Source organism: Melanerpes formicivorus, unplaced genomic scaffold (genome assembly GCF_026170545.1).
Source record: "Melanerpes formicivorus ecotype bairdi unplaced genomic scaffold, bMelFor1.0.p_v2 SCAF_84, whole genome shotgun sequence".
NCBI classification, from domain to species: Eukaryota; Metazoa; Chordata; class Aves; order Piciformes; family Picidae; genus Melanerpes; species Melanerpes formicivorus.
The window spans coordinates 1,717,108-1,738,317 of record NW_027142436.1 but is presented as its reverse complement, the minus strand read 5'-3'; the positions used below and the strand labels follow the sequence as shown (position 1 = coordinate 1,738,317).

Genomic DNA, 21,210 nt, shown 5'->3' with positions numbered 1-21,210 from the left:
AAGAATATTAATAATCACATACATTAAAGGAATGCTAAGTGTTTTTCTTTATTAAATTATGATGCTGTCATTGCAAAGGGACAACTGAAAACAACTCAGAACAAATATATTTGAAGTACAAAAATATATGTATTATGAGAAGGAAATTAACATTAAAGTGGTGAAGAATTAAAAACCCCAAAAAAACCAACCAAAAATCAAACCTTTTTTTTCCTCCCCTTTTAAATATGCTGACAACTCAGATGAAAAGTTTCTCTGCTCAAAACCAGTCAAGTACTCAAAGTTGGAAGTACTTCTCATAGCAATGAAGCTGTTCTGATGGTTCAGCTAGTATTCATTTTCTCTTAGAGACACAAGTATGATGGTAGGGCAGCATACATTTGGCAGTTATAGAACTCCAAGGTAACTCTTAGGCAGGAGAACAATTTCTTGTGAAATGTCACAAGTCAAGAAGTGGTTTTGGAAACCCAGAACTATTATGTACACTTCATGTATGGGTGGCAGTCACCTCACCACGACTAATAAGGCATTGTAAAAATACTGTATTCAGTAAAGCCACTACTCTTAAGTCATTTCATTTATCAGGAGTGGAAATAGGGCTTAAGCTACAGTGCACCGTATGCAAGGTAACATGCAGCTTTGGAACTGGAATGTAGCACCACACATTCTCACTTTTATAATTCCCTCTGCCAACACAGCACTTAGGCAGTAGCAGTGCTGTAAATTAAGATCACAGCACCACAAAGCCTACTGCCTGGTGGGCAGATGAAACAACTGGTAGGATATACCTCAACATCCCTCCCCTGAAGTTTCAGACTGCAGCAGAGCTTCCGTAATGCTAATCAGCACTTACTGTACGCCCCCAAAGGCACACTCAAAGCACTCCCTTTACCCATTTCTGGTTAATCTGTTAACGGAAGAAGGATGCTCTCGCACAGTATTTCCAGACTGTAAATATTTAGTATTTATATAGCTTCTATAGGTTCGTTAAGCAATCATTACTATTAGGAGAGCATTAAACACCCATTAGGTTACTTTTTTTTCCTTCAGGCTTCTCTCACTTGTACGAAAAGCCTACGAAAATAAGACTTACAGATTTCTCCCACGTTGAAAGAACCTGGCTCCTAAATTTATCAGAGCCTAAGACTCATTCCAGTCGGATACACTGTTCAGTTACAACCTTCTGTCCCCATTACCTCACAAAAGTCCTCTCCCATACTCACCGTAAGATAGAGCGTACTGTCACCTGCAAGTTGAGAACAAAACATGACAAATGTGGTATTTGATCTTTATATTGTACTACCTGCAACCAACTCAGCTTCTATCTGGGTGAGCAAAAGTAGCACAGCAGCTGGAATAAACGCTCACTGCTGTTTGTGCATCCATGCCCCTTGCCCACACCAAATTAGAAAAGCTCAGCAATGAGGCACCGCAGCAGTTGGTAAATTCCACAGTGCCACATAAAGATTATAGCAGCGACCTGTAAGAGAACAGTAAACTGTATTTGACTGGTATTTAATTAAAGAAAACCCACCCTGACCAGCCATACATTTCAATTCACAATTTAAATGCCGAATGCAAGCATTCAATGGGATTAAGTCCCATAGTTTATGAATCAATGTGTTTACACCAGATTTCCTTGCTCAGCACCGAGCTGCCTCTCCAGTCTAGTCCCAGCAACTGATTCTCTCTTGCTCGGGGATCAGGCTCCAGTTGGGCGAAGGTTTGTCAGTCGCTAGCCAGTCAAAATCATCCACCAGATTCCAGTTGTTTCTGTTTCTGTCCAGCCCAGAAGACTCGAAATCTCCCTCGATGCCAGGGTAGCTCCAGGTGTAGGGGGCAAAGGAGACCTTAGTGCAGTCCTCGATTACGGCTCGGCTGGTTACCTGCACGTAGAACGAGCTGTCACGGGTGCGATGAGTGCGGAGCTGCTGGCAGGCCAGCACTAGGACACAGTCGTTGCAGCCATCCACCAGCACCGAGGTGGAGACGGGCCCGCAGAGCACAGTGCAGCCCCGGCAGTCGCGCACCCGCAGCGTGTTAGCGTTGCCGCGGAGCCGCACCCGGCAGCCGCGCAGCCCGGAGAGCACCACGTCGCGCTGCAGCAGCTCAAGGGAACCCAGCTCCAGCTCTTCGTCCTGGACGCCGCTGAACCCGCAGAGCGGCGGCCCGCCCGGCTCCCCCTCGGCAGCGCCGTGCCCGGGGGCCGGCGCGGCAACTACAGGCCAGGCGGGCTCCGCGGGGCGCGGTTCCCTGCCCGGAGCCGCTTCTTTCTTGAGAGCTCGGAAGGCGAATTTCTTCTTGGGCTGCAGCTGCTGGCGTCGGACCGCCAGGTCCCCCTGGAGCCGCGCCACGGCCTCCTGCCCCTGCCGCACCTCGTAGGGCGCCAGGAATCGCACGCTCTCCGTCAGCATCTTTTGCAGCCCTTGCAAGCGGGCAGCCGCCTCCTCCAGCTGCCCCGCCACAATAAGCGCCTCCACGGCCTCTCGCTCCCGGGCGAAAGCGGCGACGAAGAACTCGCTCTGCTCCTCCTTCACCACCTGCGCCTCCTTCTTCTGCCGCTGCCGCTCTACGCCCTGCTGCCGCTCCGCTTCCCGCCGCTGGAGCCGCTCCGGCAGCACCACGGCGGCGGCCATCTCAGGCTGCAGCGGCGCCACGAAAGCAGCCGGCTCTAGCGGCTCCTGAGCCGCCGCCTCTGCCTCCATCTTGTCTCCTCGCCTGCCCTCCGGGCACTAAGCGAGGCGCCGGTTGGCTGCCGGCAGGCCCCCGTTACGTCGCCGCCCCCGATTGGTGCGCTCGGGGTCCCCCTGCGGGAAGGAAGGCGGAGGAGAGGAGGGCCGGAGGGAGTGGTCTCCTGTGGTTTTAAAGGGGCCGGCGCTTTTCCACGGGATGGGGTGAGTTTTATGGCAGGTGCTGAGCTCTGCGGGGCGTGTTATCCCACTTCCCAAATTAGCAGCTGGGCTATAAATAACCTACTGTCCTCCCTCACTTCCCTCCTGTGCGTGCCCGTTTCTTCTCTCTTCTAGGCCGCGCCCGCTACTGGTAACGCGAGGGCCTTGGCTTCGGGGCGGCCCTGGCTGCTAGGGTACCCCAGGCTGCTAGGGTACCCCACTCGAGCCTTTCGCCCTTCCCGTGGGCGGTGGGGCCGGGGTCGCCATCTACTCTACCGCAGGGTTACGGGGGAGGGCGTCTCCCGCCGCAGGGGCCCGGCCGCAGCGCGGAGGGTCATTGAGGGCCGCAGACGCCTTAGCTGCGCCGCCTGCCACAGGCGGCAGCACCAGCGGCTCTCCACCTGCTGTTAAAAACGAAATTCAGGTCGCGCTGGCTGCTCGGGTTTTGCCTGAGCTGGGTGTGTAGTTCTTTTAGGTGTCAGGCTACGCCATGGGCGAGTGTGGTGCCTGGCCGTGGCGTTCCCCGGCTCGGGTGGGCTTGGTGGGAGTCGTCTGGCTGCGTAAACAGGAACGATGTCTCCGGAAGGCTCTGGCAAGGCAGTGCTTTGATAAACCTTCCCCACTGCTTCCTGTTCTGCAGTGAAGCACTTACGAAAAAGGCTGTTAACATGTGCAGGTAACCGCCAGGGTGTTGCCGAGCGGGCTGGTTTTCTTAGGTGCTTGTGCTTTATATTGAGTGGTTTGTTCCCGAAGAAAGTTCAGGTCTTGAAGGGAAAACAGGAGAGCAATGCCTGTGGATTGGTATCACAGTATAACTTAGGTTGGAAAGGACCTCGAGGATCATCGAGTCCAACCTATCAACACAGACCCCATGACTAGACCATGGCACCAAGTGCCACGTCCTATGCCCTCTTGAACGCCTCCAGGACGGTGACTCCACCACCTCCCTGGGCACCCCGTTCCAATGACGAATGACTCGCTCGGTGAAGAATTTCCTCCTCACCTCGAGTCTAAACCTAAACCTGAAGCTCTAGTGGGATGTCTGTATGAGAAATCCACGGAAGTCCGTATGGAAACATGCTGGGAATACCTTCTTTACATGATTGAAGTTTTATAATTGGGATACATAAAATTTGCAGTGGGAGGAACCAGAAACTGGAGTATACCTAGATAAGAAAGAGGAAGGTGACCACCATCACTCTGGTGTAGTCTAGTCACAGAATGTTATTTTTTTCAAAGAAAGTTAACACTAAGCACTCCTTTGGAAACACAAAAAGTAAACTTAATTCCTGTCCAGTTAGACAGACACCATCTCCCTTCTCTTGGCATTTCAAAATGTGCTATAACAACACAGGACCTGAAACCATCCCTTGCAACACAAAGGTGGTAACCCCAAAGTAGGTATCTCAAATTTGCTGTGTTATGCTTGGTGACTGATACCCTGGTGTTTTTTTTGGTTGAATGGTCTTGTTTGGAAGCATAGGTGGTCATGCTATTTAAGGTTGGCATCTGAAAGCAGCCTTAGCTTGTTTTCTGTTTCCTGAGAAGTAATTTTTGTTACATGTGACAGAACATCATTAGAGGGTAAGGGAGCACCTGAATGTTACATGTGTTATTGTCAGCCCACTTAGGATGGCAGAAGGAAAGCAATGAAATGCCTTTAATCCTTGCAACCCATAAAGGACTTGGATTAAAATAGAGATTATTCTTGCCTTATCACTGTTACAATATGAAATCAGGGGATTTTGGGGGGTTTATTGTGTGACAGTAATACTTTGGGGCAGGCTGGATGGGCGGCAGCAGGATCAGCGCTCGGTCACAGCTCTCAACCCGTCACAGCACTGCAGTGTTAAGCTGTCTAGAATGTTGTTCCTGAAAAGTTAGATTTTGCATCTTAAAAGCTCTTACATTGTAGAAGGGGAGAATGCCCAGTCATGAAAAAGGAAGGACCTCCTGAAGAATTCTTGCTTGACTTTCTTTTCCTTTCCCCTAATGTGTTTAAATGATGCCATTAGTAAGTCTTCGGTGTTTTTGCTAATAGTCAAATCCACTCCTGCAGGAATTGCAGTGATGTTATGTTGTGGAGCAATATGGTGCAATTAATTCACTGTAAGAAGAAAAATAATCCTGATTTCTGTTGTGTTTCAACAGAAAAATGTGTGTCACTTTATACAGCAGGCCTTTTTGCCTCGTGCTCCCACGAGCTGCAGGTAATGTGGAAGTAGCAATGAAGTTAAGTGCTTATGCCATGCGTAGGAATAGTGACAGAAAAATGCTTTTGTTGTTTTCCAGCATGCACAAATGTTACTGGAGTATAGCTTTGGTATTGTTGCCCAGATGTGGCCTGGTAGAGGAACTGTAGTAGGTAAAAGAACTGTGTATGTGAAAAGATTACAAGAAAAGAGTGTACACAGCTCAAAAGAGATGTTAAGTATTTTATGCTGCAGTATAATGATTACTTTATTACATTTGTGCACTTAGATAACTAGGTATTCTAAACGTTTTTTGTCCTAGAGGTGATTGGAGGTTTAAATTAATGAGGACCAAATACATTTGGGAGTAGGATCTTCTGTGAGGCAAATGATTTTATGGGTTAGAAACAGAGTCTAGGTGCAAGAAGGTGAAGTGTGTGAACATTATGAAACATTAAAATGGGAGCAGTAAATTCTTCCTCTCATCTTGATATTCTAAAGTTACTTTCCACACTTAGAGATTGAGGTTTTGGTAGAACTGATACTGATTTATATACATAGAGTTTGGTTTGTGGTAATACAAAGACTGACAATTATCTTCCTGATTTTGCTGGCAGCAACTCTTACGTTTTACAGCTGCTTAGTGTGCTTGGTTGTAAGCCACAGAGAACAGATGATTTACAATTTCCCAAACAGCAACCACCTGAATAAAATATAAGCCTTCTAGCTGAGGCTTGGAGGCCTCATTTGGGTAGGCTGCAACAAGCAGTTTAGCTCTTTGAGGATACTGGGTCAAAGCAAGGTACATAGTTCTGCCTGTGTTTTATTTTTTTCCCTACTGCCTCCTCCCCAATGTGTTTTAGTTGCTCTCTGGTTTGAAAGTGGCTCTCAGTCATTTCAGTGAGACCTTTTGCTATTGCTTGGACTGTAGTGTCATTTGGTTTTACATGAAGCTGTAGCTTGCATCTATTTTAGGTTGTTTTTTTTGATCTAGCACCATGAAACTCCAAACATAACCTCTATTGCACAGGATGCCAAGTTTAAAGCTGTACCTTGTGGTTATCACCTGAAAAAAATGTTGTACTGTTTCAAACTAGCCCCAAAGCATTTAACTCACAGCCTTTTGAAGTGAGATGTGTTGCACGGTTCTGGTGATGGATTAAGATTCTGTCTTATTTCATCATTTTTTAAAGAAGAGTGGGGAGTAAAAGTGAGATCCCCACTGATCACTGGTTGTCTGGCCTCCTAATAATGATGTCTTAAACCAGAGGTTCTTGAGTTTGTGACAGTCAAGCGCCTCATAGTTGTGGCATGGCCTCCAGATGCAGATTCGCACTCTCTGAAGCAAAAGTAAATACAGTTACTCCGTATTGCCAAGATGTATTCCCAACACTCACATATTGTCATTCCAGAGGGTTGCACTGTCACACACAAACCACTGTTTTGTCTTCTAGCTGTTTCCAATAAAAGCAGCAGCCCCTTTGTCTTGCATGAAGCTCTTATCTGATAGATGTGATCTCTGCCTGTTAGATTGATTTTTTTTTTCCAGAAGATCAGGATCTCAGGTAGTGATAGGACTAGGGGGAATGGAATGAAGCTGGAGGTGGAGAGATTCAGGCTGGAGGGGAGGAGGAAGTTCTTCCCCATGAGAGTGGTGAAGCCCTGGAATGGGTTGTCCAGGGAGGTGGTTGGGGCCTCGTCCCTGGAGGTGTTTAAGCCCAGGCTGGATGAGGCTGTGGCCAGGCTGATCTAGTGTGGGGTGTCCCTGCCCATGGCAGGGGGGTTGGAACTAGCTGATCCTTGTGGTCCCTTCCAACCCTGACTGATAGTATGATAAGACATTAGCAGATGAATGTAGTTACTTCTGGCTACAAAACAGGTACTTCAGTGGCTTGTGCAACCACCGTATTTTACTGCTGGTTTTAGTAAGGGCTCTTTGAACTCCTCTGACACCATGACCAAGCATTGAAGATGTAAGCTGTATAGTGATTTCTTTAAGATACTGTAGACTGTACATTTTTCATGGTGGAATGGCTTCACTAGAAGTATCATAGTATCAGTCAGGGTTGGAAGGGACCACAAGGATCATCTAGTTCCAACCCCCCTGCCATGGGCAGGGACATGCCACACTAGATCAGCCTGGCCAGAGCCTCATCCAGCCTGGTCTTAAACACCTTCAGGGATGGGGCCCCAACCACCTCCCTGGACAACCCATTCCAGGGCTTCACCACTCTCATGGGGAAGAACTTCCTCCTCACCTCCAGCCTGAATCTCCCCACCTCCAGCTTCATTCCATTCCCCCTAGTCCTATCACTACCTGAGATTCTAAGAAGTCCCTCCCCAGCCTTCCTGTAGGCCCCCTTCAGATACTGGAGTGACTGTCACATTACTGTATCTCTGTATTTATCTCTTGGGGGAAAAAAAAATCCCTTATCATTGCTTGGCACACTGATTTTTATTTTTTTTTTTAAAGGTTCTGTTTGGACTAAAATGCTGTGCTTTATGTGGCCCTATGGAAAGGCAAGACAATGTAAAATATGTATGTTTTAAAATCACTAATTAGAGAGAGCTAAAACTATTAAATCTTAACTTGGTGCATCTTAATTGCCATGAGTAATGCGTAAGCTTTGAAATGGAATCCTTGGGAATGCTTATGGTCTAATGATACTCCAACCAGTCAAGGTGCCTTTGGTTTGAAACATGTCTGAGCTGGTCCCATCTGAGAACTCTGGTATTCATAATGTCAAAAGTAGAGAGGCAAATTCAGTTTGACAAAAATGAGTTCACTTCCAAAACCAGGGGCACACTTCAAAGGATAACGGATCATGAACAGAGGCACTTCAAGATTGACAAAGCAAGGCCCAAATGATCTAAACAGAGAAGCTCAATAGCAGGAAAGCACCTAGGTGGGATCCAGGCCTAGCTGCTAACAGGTAGTTAAAATAGAATGGAATAAACCAGGTTGGAAGAGACCTTCAAGATCAATGTGTGCAACCTATCATCCAACACCACCTAATCAACTAAACTTCCTCCTAACCTCCAGCCTAAACCTCCCCTGGTGCAGCCTGAGACTGTGTCCTCTTGTTCTGGTGCTGGCTGCCTGGGAGAAGAGTCCAACACCTGGCTACAACCTCCCTTCAGGTAGTTGTAGAGAGCAATAATGAAATTTAGACTCCTAAGTTGATAATTCACATTCATTAAATTCCAAAGACCTAAGTATAGAAGCTACAGATACTGTTTTATGGACTCTCCCTTTGAGAGGGAGAATCTTTTTTATTAGTTCTGGAGTTCCTAAGAGATTTCTTTCTGTACTTTAATTTAGACTTCAGATGCTTTTACTTTTTTTATTTTTCTTTTTTTTTACTTTTAAAAAACTTTTCTCCTTTTTTTCCCCTTCCCTCCCCCTTTTTAATTTTAAGATCTTAAGATATTTCAGCAAATGGTGTTTGGTTATGGAAGCAGCTAGCCCAATGGACAACCTAGGTTCAATAATGTATCAGTGGTGTCCATTTGGGAATTGTGACTGTTCATTGCAAACACATTCAAGTTATTTTTTCCTTAGCAATTTACCTAGAATTAACTTCCAGTCCTTGTATCCAAGTTTGCTTATTTTCTGTTAGCTCTTCAGTTGGTGAACAAAACTAAACTTGCATTCTTTTTGCCTTTTACCTCATGAAAAAAAATCTCCCCGCTATCAGTTTGAATGTGGGATGCCTCCTCCTCTTACTACCATTTGTTCTTTACTTTAAATCTGGGATAAATAAATAGTATCTTTAGTTATAATATTAAGAGTCATCTTTACAGCAATCTTTATTCATATCCAAATCTTACCCAGCTGGTTTCTAGTAGGGTCCAAGAAATAGAATAGAATAAACCAGGTTGGAAGCGACCTTCAAGATCATGTCCAAACTATCGTCCAACACCACCTAATCCATTAACCCATGGCACCAAGCACCCTATCAAGTCTCCTCCTGAACACCTCCACTGATGGTGACTCCACCACCTCCTCGGGCAGCCTATTCCAATGGGCAATCACTCTCTCTAAAACTTCCTCCTAACCTCCAACCTAAACCTCCCCTGGCACAGCCTGAGACTGTGTCCTCTTGTTCTGGTGCTGGTTGCCTGGGAGAAGAGACCAACCTCTGTCTGTCTACAACCTCCCTTCAGGTAGTTGTAGAGAGCAATAAAGTCACCCCTGAGTCTCCTCCAGGCTAAGCAACCCCAGCTCCTCAGCCTCTCCTCACAGGGCTGTGTTCCAAGCCCCTCGCCAGCTTTGTTGCCCTTCTCTGGACACACTCCAGCAAGTCAACCTCCTTCCTAAACTGAGGGGCCCAGAACTGGACACAGGACTCAAGGTGTGGCCTAACCAGTGCAGTGTCCAGGGGCAGAATGACCTCCCTGCTCCTGCTGGCCACACTGTTCCTGATGCAGGCCAGGATGCCATTGGCCCTCTTGGCTGCCTGGGCACACTGCAGACTCATGTTCAGCCTACCATCGACCACCCCCAGGTCCCTCTGGCTGGGCCTGATCCCTTGGCCATCCTGTAAGTGCTGTGTGATTGCTCTCAAGATGACCTGTTCCATGGTCTTGATTATGGACTCATTTCATACAGGACTCATTTCATGTTTTAATCTGCTGGGGTTTTGCTTTAGGTTCCTTCTATTAAAATTTATTTTATTTAATTAAAAAAAATCATCCACAGCAGCTCAGTTGCATTAGGAATGGTCCTTTTGTTAGCTTAATTGCTGGGCTGCTGTTTTGAATGACTAATACTTTATTTGAAAAGCCCTTGTGTTTGTCCAGTCTTTAACATACTCTTCTGTATTTCTGTATCCTTGCTTACCAGTCTTTTTTCTGAATCCACCTATGCTAACCAAATTGACTAGGAATATTATAGAAGCTTCTCCCAATTTCTGCTATAAAGTTTAAATTTATTATGGAAGTTTAGGTGGAGTTAGTTGTCAAAGATTATTCCTCCTGATGCTGTAGTAACACTCTGTCTCCTGAGGTGGTTTTATTCCTGCTACATTTCAGTGGCTAAATATTTTAAGATTATTCTAAATTTGAAAGATTAACAGCTCTCACTTCCAACTTAATTCTCCTTTTTAAGGTAGTCTTAGCTATTTATAGCTGTGATGGGTTAGGAACTGGCTGGATGGCCGAGCCCAGAGAATGGTGGTGAATGGTGCCACATCCAGCTGGCAGCCAGGCACTAGTGGTGTGCCCCAGGGATCAGTGCTGGGCCCTGTGCTCTTTAACATCTTTATTGATGATCTGGATGAGGGCATTGAGTCCATCATCAGTAAATTTGCAGACAACACCAAGCTGGGGGCAGGAGTTGATCTGCTGGAGGGTGGAGAGGCTCTGCAGAGGGACCTCGACAGGCTGGACAGATGGGCAGAGTCCAAGGGCATGAGGTTGAACACATCCAAGTGCCAGGTTCTGCACATTGGCCACAACAACCCCAGGCAGTGCTACAGGCTGGGGTCAGAGTGGTTGGAGAGCAGCCAGGCAGAGAGGGACCTGGGGGTGCTGGTCGATGGTAGGCTGAACATGAGCCTGCAGTGTGCCCAGGCAGCCAAGAGGGCCAATGGCATCCTGGCCTGCATCAGGAAGAGTGTGGCCAGCAGGAGCAGGGAGGTCATTCTGCCCCTGTACACTGCACTGGTTAGGCCACACCTTGAGTGCTGTGTCCAGTTCTGGGCCCCTCAGTTTAGGAAGGAGGTTGAGCTGCTGGAATGAGTCCAGAGAAGAGCAACAAAGTTGGTGAGGGGTTTGGAACACAAGCCCTATGAGGAAAGACTGAGGGAGCTGGGGTTGCTCAGCCTGGAGATGAGGAGACTCAGGGGTGACCTTATTGCTCTCTACAACTACCTGAAAGGAGGTTGTAGACAGGTGGATGATGGTCTCTTCTCCCAGGCAGCCAGTACCAGAACAAGAGGACACAGTCTCAGGCTGCGCCAGGGGAGGTTCAGGTTGGATGTTAGGAAGAAGTTCTATACAGAGAGTGATTGCCCATTGGAATGGGCTGCCCAGGGAGGTGGTGGAGTTGCTGTCATTGGAGGTGTTCAGGAGGAGACTTGATGGGGTGCTTGGTGCCATGGGTTAGCTGTTTGGGTGGGTTGGATTGGTTGATGGGTTGGACGCGATGATCTTGAAGGTTTCTTCCAACCTGGTTTGGTTTATTCTAATAAAGGTTATTCTAATATGAGACTATTGAAATAAACCTAGAGCATGCTATAGTTGTTCTTGATCAGTTCTACTCGTAATTTTGCATTGTCATTTATTTCAGTGGGAGGTCTGGTCACCAGATTTTCTCTGCTTTCACTGGACTGACTTCCATATATCAGATCCACGTGCTGGAGAAGCATAGCTCTCCAAATGCTGGTCTTTGAATTTATCACAGAACAGCTCCCCTGGCCTTCATGTAGCCTCCAGTCATAGGAAACTGTCTGTCTTCTGGTACTGGTGTAAATTTCTTGTTCTGAGGTTCAATTACACCCTCTTAAGCTCTTACCCATGCAATCATCCCTTAAGACACATATTGGTTAGATAGTCCTGTGTTTGGTATGTCGATTGACACTGGAGATACACAACTTGTTGCTTCATGCAATTATGACCTGGGTTTTCCAAGCACTAAGGCATGGTGTCAAGCTGAAATTTATTATGTTTAGGAATTTGTACTGGTGAGTCATCAGAGCATTGGTGGCAACTATTCAAAATTTGGCAGTTTATACAGCTATCAAGGCAGGGGTTTTTATGTGGTGTGTTGTATATTCCAAGTTGAAGTCATTGTCTCCCTTCATGCCTTTTTTTGAGTCTCTGACTTTTAAGGTATTGTGACCTCTACCTTTCTAATGCTTGTACCTTTCAATGATGAGCTATTTGAGTTTGTGTCTTCAAGCTTATTTATTCTTATCTAAATTAGTGATTAATAAAGCAGTATGTAGTTGGATAAATGGTGTGCCTGGTGAGCTGACACAAGAAAACATGTTAAGGGATGAAAAGATAAGTATGGGAGGAAGAAGTGCCATCAGTAGAGCTGAAGCGCTTGGTCTGTGGAGGCAGTGCCACAGTGGAGTGAATGGAATTCTTCTCCATCCAGTATACCCCAGAGAGGATTCAGTGTGTTTAGGTTACAAAGCTATTCATGCAAGAATCTTGGGATGACTGTGGAATTCATTCCTTTAATTCAAATAGCTTAGCCCTTAAATTCTGTCTTATGAATTTACTGCTGCTTGACCTTCCTTAGGGGTACTAATGTATGACTGTACGAGAACTGTACATCTGCTTGTGATGCAGACCTGCAAGAATGAGCTGAATAATAATAAAGTGACTTGATCTGGGAGAAAGCTGGAGACAGAATGAATGGGGGGAATGTTTGGTACCTCCTTATTTTTTCCTTCTTAGTATCTAAGCCTAGTTTTCTCTTCTACACAACCTGAAATTTCAAGGCTACGTGTATCAGCTAACTCCAAATGCCTGGTGCCTCTGCACACCTATGAGAGTGGTAGTTGATAAATAGCATGGTCACAGTTTGACAGCTGATGTCAAAATACAGCCAAGTAGTATGTTGTGTGATAGGTGCACATGATGTTCCTGGTAGCTTCACTGAACAATTGTTATGTCAACATCTGTCTTCTAAAGATTTTTTCCTATTCTTTTTTTGACACTGGTCTTCCCTTTCTTCTCATACTTATTTCCCTTTAGTCCTTCTGAAGCTGCTACAGGAAAATGAGTGAAAAAATGAATGTTGATTGAGGAAGCTAAGAAGAGACAGCAACTGATTGTGCATTGTGTTTAATTCAGAGAATAAGACTCTGGTTGAGAATGACAGCTCTGGGCAGGTGACATTAGGGTAGCAGAATTTTGACATATTAGGGTCCTTTGTGTTAATTCAGTAAGGCAGTGAGAAGAGAGGCAACCTCCTGTGGCAATGACAGTTCAGAAACACCATGGGATCCTCTTCAGAAAGCATGAGTACCTCTTGGCTAAAAGCAATGTTTCTTTACAAATGTGGTCTGGAAAATTCTGTAGCACACCAGAAAGTGCTAACGCTACAGCTGGAGACTGCATGTGAACTCCTTAATATTGAAGGTTATTATGGAAGCTTTCAAGGCCAGGCTGAATGGGGCTTTGAGCAACCTGATCTAGTGTGAGGTGTCCTGGCCCATGGCAGGGTGGTTGGAACTACATGATCCTTGAGGTCTCTTCCAACCCTGGCAATTCCATGATTCTGAGGTTACATTAATTTTAAGCGCTCACTTCCATCTGACATATAAAGTGAAATCCAACTCATAAGGTTTTTCAACTGTTTCTGCCTGAGCCAGTTTTGCTCCTGAACAGATACAGGAAAGACATAATCATATACAAATTTACTTCTGCAGAAGGCACAGCGTGTTCTGGTTTGGTTTTGTCCATACAGCGGCAATGCAGAAGGTTTTAACTCCTAAACTCACTGATGTGGAGAGCTGGAGAAATCTGTTTGCTTTGGGATGCTGTGCTGTACGGATGTTAGCTCTCATTCTCTTTTTGTACTGCTCCTGCTTAGCAGGGTTACTGCCAACACTGCTTTCAAACATCCTTCAGGGAAAGTAAATGTAATTATGGCACAATCGTGGACAATTTATGTAGGCTTCCCTGCGATTCTTACGATAAGGGAGTCTATTCAAAATCATTTGCCCTCCTTCCTCTTATTCCTTCTTTGTATTACTGACTTCCTGTTTGTGGTTTCTGTAGGACTGTGAGAATAACAACAATAATACAGTGATCAGATGTTCTGCCTCACAACCTCTGAAGCAAAGTTCCTTCCTGCTAACTAAATCAGAAGAATACTTGTGGTGTCTCTCCAGCTCACGAGTTCTTATTTGGGCAATGTTCTCTAATGCCAGTGATGCTGAGCAGGCTGTAATTCAGGGCAGTTTGGCTTCTTGAAGCATTGGCTGAAGTTATGGACCTTGAATTTTAGCCTTTTTGATACTGTAATGCTAGTATCAGGAGTACAGGCTCTAAGAGTAATTAGGATGCAGAGCTCTTTGATGTGAAGCATTTGTTGGCTATCCAGGTCCATACTGTATTTGTGTTCTATGCTTGGCCTGTATAAAGGTTCTATTGGACTCCTGCTAAGGCCTTTTTGCTGGACACAACCTTTCCATTTAACCCTGTTAAGAAACTTCACCTAAATTTTCTACTATAGATATGCAAGAAAAAAATAGAAAAGGTTACAGTGTGCAAGTCTTTGTGAATTAAAATTGCTAGCAGAACAAGGGGCTTAAAGAGATACTGTTTTAAGTGTTACCTCTCTTAAAAGCATACATCTTTCTACATGCTGTTTTTTTCAATTGCCTGTTTTAATAAACTGGACTTCTCTTAATTATCCAAATAAGGAATTTTAAATTATTTTTAATGAACAAAGTGTTTTAGGTTAGTTTTGTATAACCAAAAAGAGAGCTTTGAACACACTTTCATCCTTTTAGCCAAATTGTGGACTTTTATCAATGAACTCTCAGTGCTTGAAGCTTTGACTCCGAATTAGCGTTTTCAGGTCACCCAAAACATAAAAGCAGCTGGAATATATGAAAACACCCTTGTTTCCACCAAGGATGATAAGACTTTATCTAAAAATACTCCAAATACTGTAGCTTGTAAGAGGGTCAAATCTCTCTGTATTTTTCAAGGTGACTTTGCGTTTATTTTTCTGGGGACCTCCCCACTTACTCCGTGAGTGTAGTAGTTTACAACTTCAGCACGACGGGAATCAAGTTGTTTAGTAGGGGAAAAAAATTGTTTCCTTTTCTGTAACCCAAAACACAGCCCAGCTATAACCGAAAGTAAACAGCCCAGGCACGTATACACTGCCAGATCTACGGCTTTCTTAAAAGGAGGAAAAAAAAACCCGCCGCTAAACTTTTTAAAGGGACTGCCTGTAAAATAGGCGAAACGAGGCTGGCGTTGGAGCGGGGGACCCATCATGTCAGGGCGGCGGTGCGTGTGCCCGGCGCCGGTCTGCGGTATTGTCTCCCGACGGAGCTGCGCGGCCGGGCCCCGCCGGCGCGGCGCGGTGCGGTGCCCGGCTCGGCTCCGCTCTGCTCTCGCTCTCTTTCTCTTTCCCCCTCGCTCGCTCTCCCCCCCCCCCTCCCTCCCTCGCTCTCTCGCTCTCCCTCTCTCTCTCTTACACTGCCAGCCCCTGATGTGATGGCGAAGAAACCCCGTTGACAAGGCACTGCTTTTTCATGACGGTGAGTTTCCCTTTGAGTGTATTATAATTTTGTGATAAAAATTTCAAGGAAAAAAAAAACACACAACCTCCTTCCTCCCTTCCTTCGGGGAGGGAAAAGAGAGGGGGGAAATCTATCTCCAGACAGACAGAAAAGAAAGAGGAGCAAATTAACAACCAGGAGTTGCCAAAACCAGGATATTAGGTTTCAGCCCAGAGAGCTATTGGCTCTGGGGCTATGTATATAAATATATATCTAGAGAGAGAGCGAGCGAGAGGGGAGACGAGGAGGAAGACGAAGAAGAGGGATATTTTGTGGGTGGCTGTTGTTTGGGCAGATGTGGATCCACATGGAAATGAACTAGATATTTATTATTTTATTTTTTTTTTTCCTCCGCGAGGCTGGCGGTGGTGGCTGCTGAGGGCACTTAAAAAAAAAAAAGAAAAGTTTCTTAAAATAAAGGCGGGGGGGGTGGGGGGGGGGGCGTGGGGGTGGCGGTGGAGGAGAAGGCAGAGATAAGGTTTCAGGTCCAGGCTGATAGCTGCAGAGAGGGGAGAGGTTTGGGGTGGGTTTTTTTTTGTTGGTTGGTTTTTTTTTTTCTCTCTTTTTTTTTTTCCTCCTTCCCTTTGCTGATGCCATGCAAATTCAGGAGAGGAGGGAAGGAAAAAAAAAATCTCTTTTAATGACTCATTGATTGAGCTGGTTTAAAATTAGTTGTTGTTGTCTTTTTTTTTTTTTTTTTTTTTAATTTTCCGCCCCCTTGATGGCCATCAAGAGAGGGATGGAAAGAGGGAGAGGAGGGAGAGAGAGAGAGAGTGTGTGTGTGTGTGTGTCTGTATGTGTGTGCGAGAGAGAGAGGGGGATAGAGAGAGTGTGAGGGAGAAAGAAAAATAATCTTTTCAAATCTCCTCCCTCTTTTTTTTCCCCCCTCGTTTCTTTGCTTTTCTCTAAAGCTCTGTGGTCTGTGAAACACTTTTCCTCCTCGCCGGGAAAATGGAGACACTTCGTTTCTCTCCCGGCTGTGGAGCCGGGAAGGATTTTTCTTTCCTTTTTCCCTTTTTCAGCCCCGGTTTGATGTTTTCCTCTCCCCCGTCCGCTCGCCACCACCCTGAGCTTGGCATTTCTTTGAGCTCGTCTCTCAGATTTGCACCTTCTGGGGATTTATTTTTCACCGGTTTCCTCGTTTTCGGTGTCTCCGCTCGATTTGCTCTGACTTGCTCGGTCCTTCATTTGCAATTTCCTCTGAATCGCTGCGTGCTGCTTGCTTTTAACCACGGAATGGAAGCGGTGCTGCTTTTAGTGGGTGCGCGAAATGCTCGGGCGGTAGGTTTGGGGCAATGCGATTTTTTGTTCTTCTTGGGACCAGATTTTCCGCAGTGTTTGTTGTATTTCTATTTTTTATCTTTTTAAAGTGCGTTGTGGTTGTGGTTTTTTTTTCCTTTTTCTTTTTTTTTTCTTCTCCCTTTTGGAGACATGGTATTTAATGGCTCTTTTTGAAACACAATAAACAAGTCTTTTTCTGGAGTAACCTGTTCGGCTTTGCTGTAGTGGATGAGAACTTGGCTCTTTTATGTTGCTGAGATTATTTGCTGTGAAAGGATGTTTTCTATATCGTTTATACTAGTGACTGAATGCAGTAGTTGTTTGTGGAGGGGATGATCTAAAATCCTCGCAGTTCACATTTACTGGGTTATTGGGGAGGGGGCCGCTTGGTTTTTGCGTATTAATCGCAAAATGTATTTGCAGAGCATGGCAGGAAGCAGATGTAGGAATGTTAAAAAGCGAGCAAAACTGAACGAAGCACACAGGGCACCTTTGTGTTTATTTGGAACTGTTACTAAGTCATCACGGGGGGGAGGAAAGCGATGTTAGAGGCCTTCGTTTTTCCGCGGTTCCCCGCGCCTCTCCTCCGCGGGACTCAGCAGTACGAGCGACCCACGATTGGAAGGAGAGTGCTGGGGCTCGGCGGAGGTGGCTGCAGCCGTGCTCGGAGCCCGGCGTTCGCGGTGCAGCTCCAGGTGCGAGTAGCAGTAGAGAGGGGGAAGATGGCGGTGCCTGGCTTCCTGCCAGCGTTTGTTGCGCAGTTTCACTTTGACTCTCCTCCCCCACGGGCGCCATATTAAGGTCCTTTATGCTGCTCCGTGTGGGGCGTTGTCTTTCTCGGGCCATTTCTGTTTTGTGTCTCGGAGGAGTTGCTCTCTCGGGATCCTCTCCCCGAAATCCTAGAAGCCGCTTGCCTTTTTTCTCTCTTAAGAACGTAGCTGTGAGGGGTTTCTTTTGTGCGTGCCGTGGGGAGAGAGGTGAAGGACTCTTGGCGGCGTGCGCGGGGGAGCAGAAAGGGTGGGTTGGCTTGGGCGCGGTCTGCTGGGGCAGGGCCCGGCAGAGGCGCTTTGAATCCCTGCCTGCTGAGGCTTCCCCTACCGCGCCCGTAGCCTAGGCCTCTGAGGAACTCCTTGTGGCTTGGTTCAAAGAGGTCTGTACTCCCCTCTTAAGTCCTGTAAACACCACTTCAGAGCCTAGTTTTGTTTCTAAAACATGTTTCTTGAGTTGCATTGAGTGTAAAAAAACCAAAGAAAATACTTGAATTAACGTCCTCTGTAGGATGACCAAAAAAATACAGCATGTCATTAAAAACAGACATCCACATTAAGAATATTTTGTTGTAGCACATAGGGCAAAATGAATCTTCCCTGAAGAGTCTTCAGTACCTTTAAGCTCTTTAAAAACCACAAGGGCAAGTAAGTTTTTCGTGGATAAGTCATTTTGTTGCTGTTACTCCCATGGTAATTTTTTTTCCCAGGGAGAGATTAGCATCTGTTCAAGTTTATATCAGTCCCGAGTGTGTCACAAGCAGCAATGCTTCTCTCGGGTCATTCACATTTACCAGCTCCACTTGATAGGCTTTTTAAGTTCCACTTAGCTTTTGTTTGTTTGTGCTTTCTGGGGAGTGTTGAAAGTGGTGTCCTTGTTTTTTGATCAAAACTTTTTTTTCCACATTCCTGTGTAATTTGATTAGTGAGCATGGGACTTCATTTTAATGCTAACACCTGTGTCAAGGAACAGCAAGTATGTTGCCAGACCAACTCATGCTTCTGCTCACTAAAGAGTATGGAATGCTTATGTAGTTCTTAATTTTAGGCTTTTTGACAGATCAGAGGAAGGCTTCCCTCTGATCCTAGCTTGTGTATCTGTTTTCTAAAGACTCTCATGGGGACGAACTTGTTACCATTTCAGTCTCCTATAACAACGCACCTTTATAACTTTATATAACAATGCCCTTTTAACAGTCCAAAAAGTTTAAAAATCTATTGAGTGTGGAATATAATATTCACCTATTTCAGAAATCCTCCTAGTACATGAAATGCACTCTCTTCAAGTGTTGATTTTATGCTGTCAAAAGTAGTATTGGGATCAAGACACTAAATATTTTTTTAGTGGTAGTGTACGATAAAATACAATAAAATTTATGTATTAAAGTTTGACAGATTATGTGCATTTTTAAAATAGGTTTGTGCAAATAATGAAGAAATAAAAATGAGGTAGAAATGACAAAAATGGGATGAAAATGACCAGTGTATTGTTTCTCAGGGCTTAATGCTTGCCAAAGGGCCGGGCACTCTCTGACCTGGTTGAATTAAAAGGAAATGTATTCTCATCTTGAGTTAAGATAGTCTTTCAGTGTAACAGATCTATTCCTTTGAAGTCTGTTTATATATATGGCCATGTCTGAGCATAAATGTTTTTTCCTTTTGTTATTGCAAGTAATACTTTGTATTTCTTGCAGCATGTTTACCTCAGTGGAGGAGCTAAGCTCACCATGTTGATGCACAAGCCCAGTTGTGCTTTAGTGCATCTCAGCTTATTCACTAGTGTAATACTCACATATTTTAAGTGTGTTCTTACTTTGTTCATACTTCAAGCACTTGTCTTACATATTATACCTACTTTTGATTTGTTAGTGTTCTCAGTATATGTTTAGACTCGAGGTGAGGAAGAAGTTCTTCACCGAGCGAGTCATTCGGCATTGGAACGGGCTGCCCAGGGAGGTGGTTGAGTCATCGACCCTGGAGGTGTTCAAGGGGAGATTGGACGTGGCACTTGGTGCCATGGTCTAGTCATGGGGTCTGTGTTGATAGGTTGGACTCGATGATCCTCGAGGTCCTTTCCAACCTAAGCGATACTGTGATACTGTGGCCTCAGGTAAGGCCAGTGTACATAGCTAGGTCCTTGACAGACAGGGTTGATTCTCTACTGTAGTTAAAATATTTACATCACCTTATGGATGTACAGTTTTCCTGTCCACCATGTGTTCTTTTCTAGTAGAGTGGTTAGTGTAATTGCACTGAAAGAAGCCCAAAGTCCTGCTAGTGTAGGGCTTATTTCCACTTTTGCCCAGGGACCCTTTCTGTGTCTGTAAAATTTTTCATCAGATGTAAACCCATAGTGTAGAATTGAAGAGCTTTGCAAGCTATGCTACTTGGGACACTCATTGTACCAGAGTTTTCTGGTATACTGCCATATCAGTTCCAGAAAAGTTGTATCTGCTTAATTGCAGTTACATTTTACACTGTGATTCGAATGGTCAGTGACCATGCCTTTTCATGCTGCATTAGGCTGGTGGTAAGTCTAATGGCTGGTGCTTTTTAGAGTAAATGCAGCAGTGAGAGTACGAAAGTGTGTCACTCATCTCTAGTCAGGTGTAATCCAGCTATAAGAGCTGCTTTAATAATGTAGTTCTACTTAGAAAGTTAGCATAGTTTCTTCTAGTAGTTTGACTGGTATAAGTGACATTGTGTGTTAAGGTGGTGCTTGTGGTTTTCTTGGTGTGTGGTTTCTTTCCCACGGTGCTAGTATGGACGTGGGGGTTGTCAAAACCGAGCATGTTTTCCTTTCTTACAGGAGGGCAAAAGCATAAAGATTAATAAACTATTCTAATTTTAATTGAGCTGCAGCTGTTCTAATTTGAAAGCTAGAATAGGCTATATTGGTAATGCCCTTGTTGAGCAGAACTGCATAAACACTGATCTGAACTGCTGGTTTTTTCAAGATCATCATGTAAATGAATGGGTATTGCTATTTTTCTAACGTGCTTTTACCCCTGCTTTCATTGTTGAAAAAATGACTATTATTTTTGCTCTATTTGGTAACTGCTGAGGTTTTAGATAAAATAAAAGCTAACATGATTAACTATCACCAATAGACTATGAAGTTTCCTTGCCACTTTGTTTTCCTCCACTAGTTTTGAAATGTATTTGAGCTACTTCCAGTGTTACTTGTGAGTAAGGCAGTGCTTACCAAAAGAAAAAGAAAGTGGGCTTAGGTTGGAAGGGAAATCAGATCATCTCCTCCACACCCCCCCCCCCCCCCCCCGCAATGGGCCGGGATGCTTCTCAATTAGACTGCTGCCCAAGGCCTCATCCAACCTGGCCTTAAACACTGCCATGGAAGAGGCATCCACAGCCTCCCTGGGCAGCCTATTCCAGAGTCCCACCAAGCTCATACTGGAGAACTGCTTCCTGAGATGGAGCCTCTCTCATTTTTTTCACTGAAAGTATTAAAGGTGGTGAAGAAAGGGGAGCCCAGGAAGAAAGCTCAATTGTGAGAGACTGATAATTTTTGTAAGGGCTGCTCTTATGCCTTTTATCAGGTAGAAATTGCAGTACTTTTACTGTGAACTTGATCAGTCTGGAATTTAAAAATCTGGTGTTGAAGCTTTCATTTATGGAGATGTCAGCTACAGAAAATTCCTTGGACCCCACTGGTAGGGGTGGCAAAATCTCCATTGGCTTCGGAAGAGCCAAGATTGATAAGATGGAGGTTCTTTAGTTTTGGGGGCTTTGGTATGGACTGCACTGCTGAGTTAGTTACACATCTGTCAATGAACCACATTCGGATTTCCACTGATTGCCC

The 21,210-nt window shown here is 45.1% G+C and overlaps 2 protein-coding genes across 4 annotated transcripts in view; one reads left to right on the top strand and one right to left on the bottom strand.

The window, feature by feature from the left end:
- Positions 1–28: 28 nt before the first annotated feature.
- On the bottom strand, positions 29–3,751 carry TBCC (tubulin folding cofactor C). The gene has a single exon (XM_068165090.1). The coding sequence runs from the start codon at positions 2,703–2,705 to the stop codon at positions 1,668–1,670; it is 1,038 nt and encodes a 345-aa protein (XP_068021191.1). The 5' UTR covers positions 2,706–3,751; the 3' UTR covers positions 29–1,667.
- The window catches only part of BICRAL (BICRA like chromatin remodeling complex associated protein), a 62,367-nt gene continuing 43,951 nt past the window's right edge, over positions 2,795–21,210 (top strand). Inside the window, exon 1 of one of the 3 annotated variants that reach the window (XM_068165088.1) lies at positions 2,795–2,894. The gene's annotated coding sequence lies outside the window, so the exon portion shown is untranslated. Of the gene's footprint in view, positions 2,895–14,951; positions 15,322–15,787; positions 17,774–21,210 lie in introns of those variants that run through there. The other 2 variants (XM_068165087.1, XM_068165089.1) reach the window with 2 other exon arrangements.

What these genes read in the sequence shown, in the direction of transcription:
- TBCC (XM_068165090.1), bottom strand. Translation starts at nt 2,705, where the DNA reads ATGGAGGCAGAGGCGGCGGCTCAGGAGCCGCTAGAGCCGGCTGCTTTC.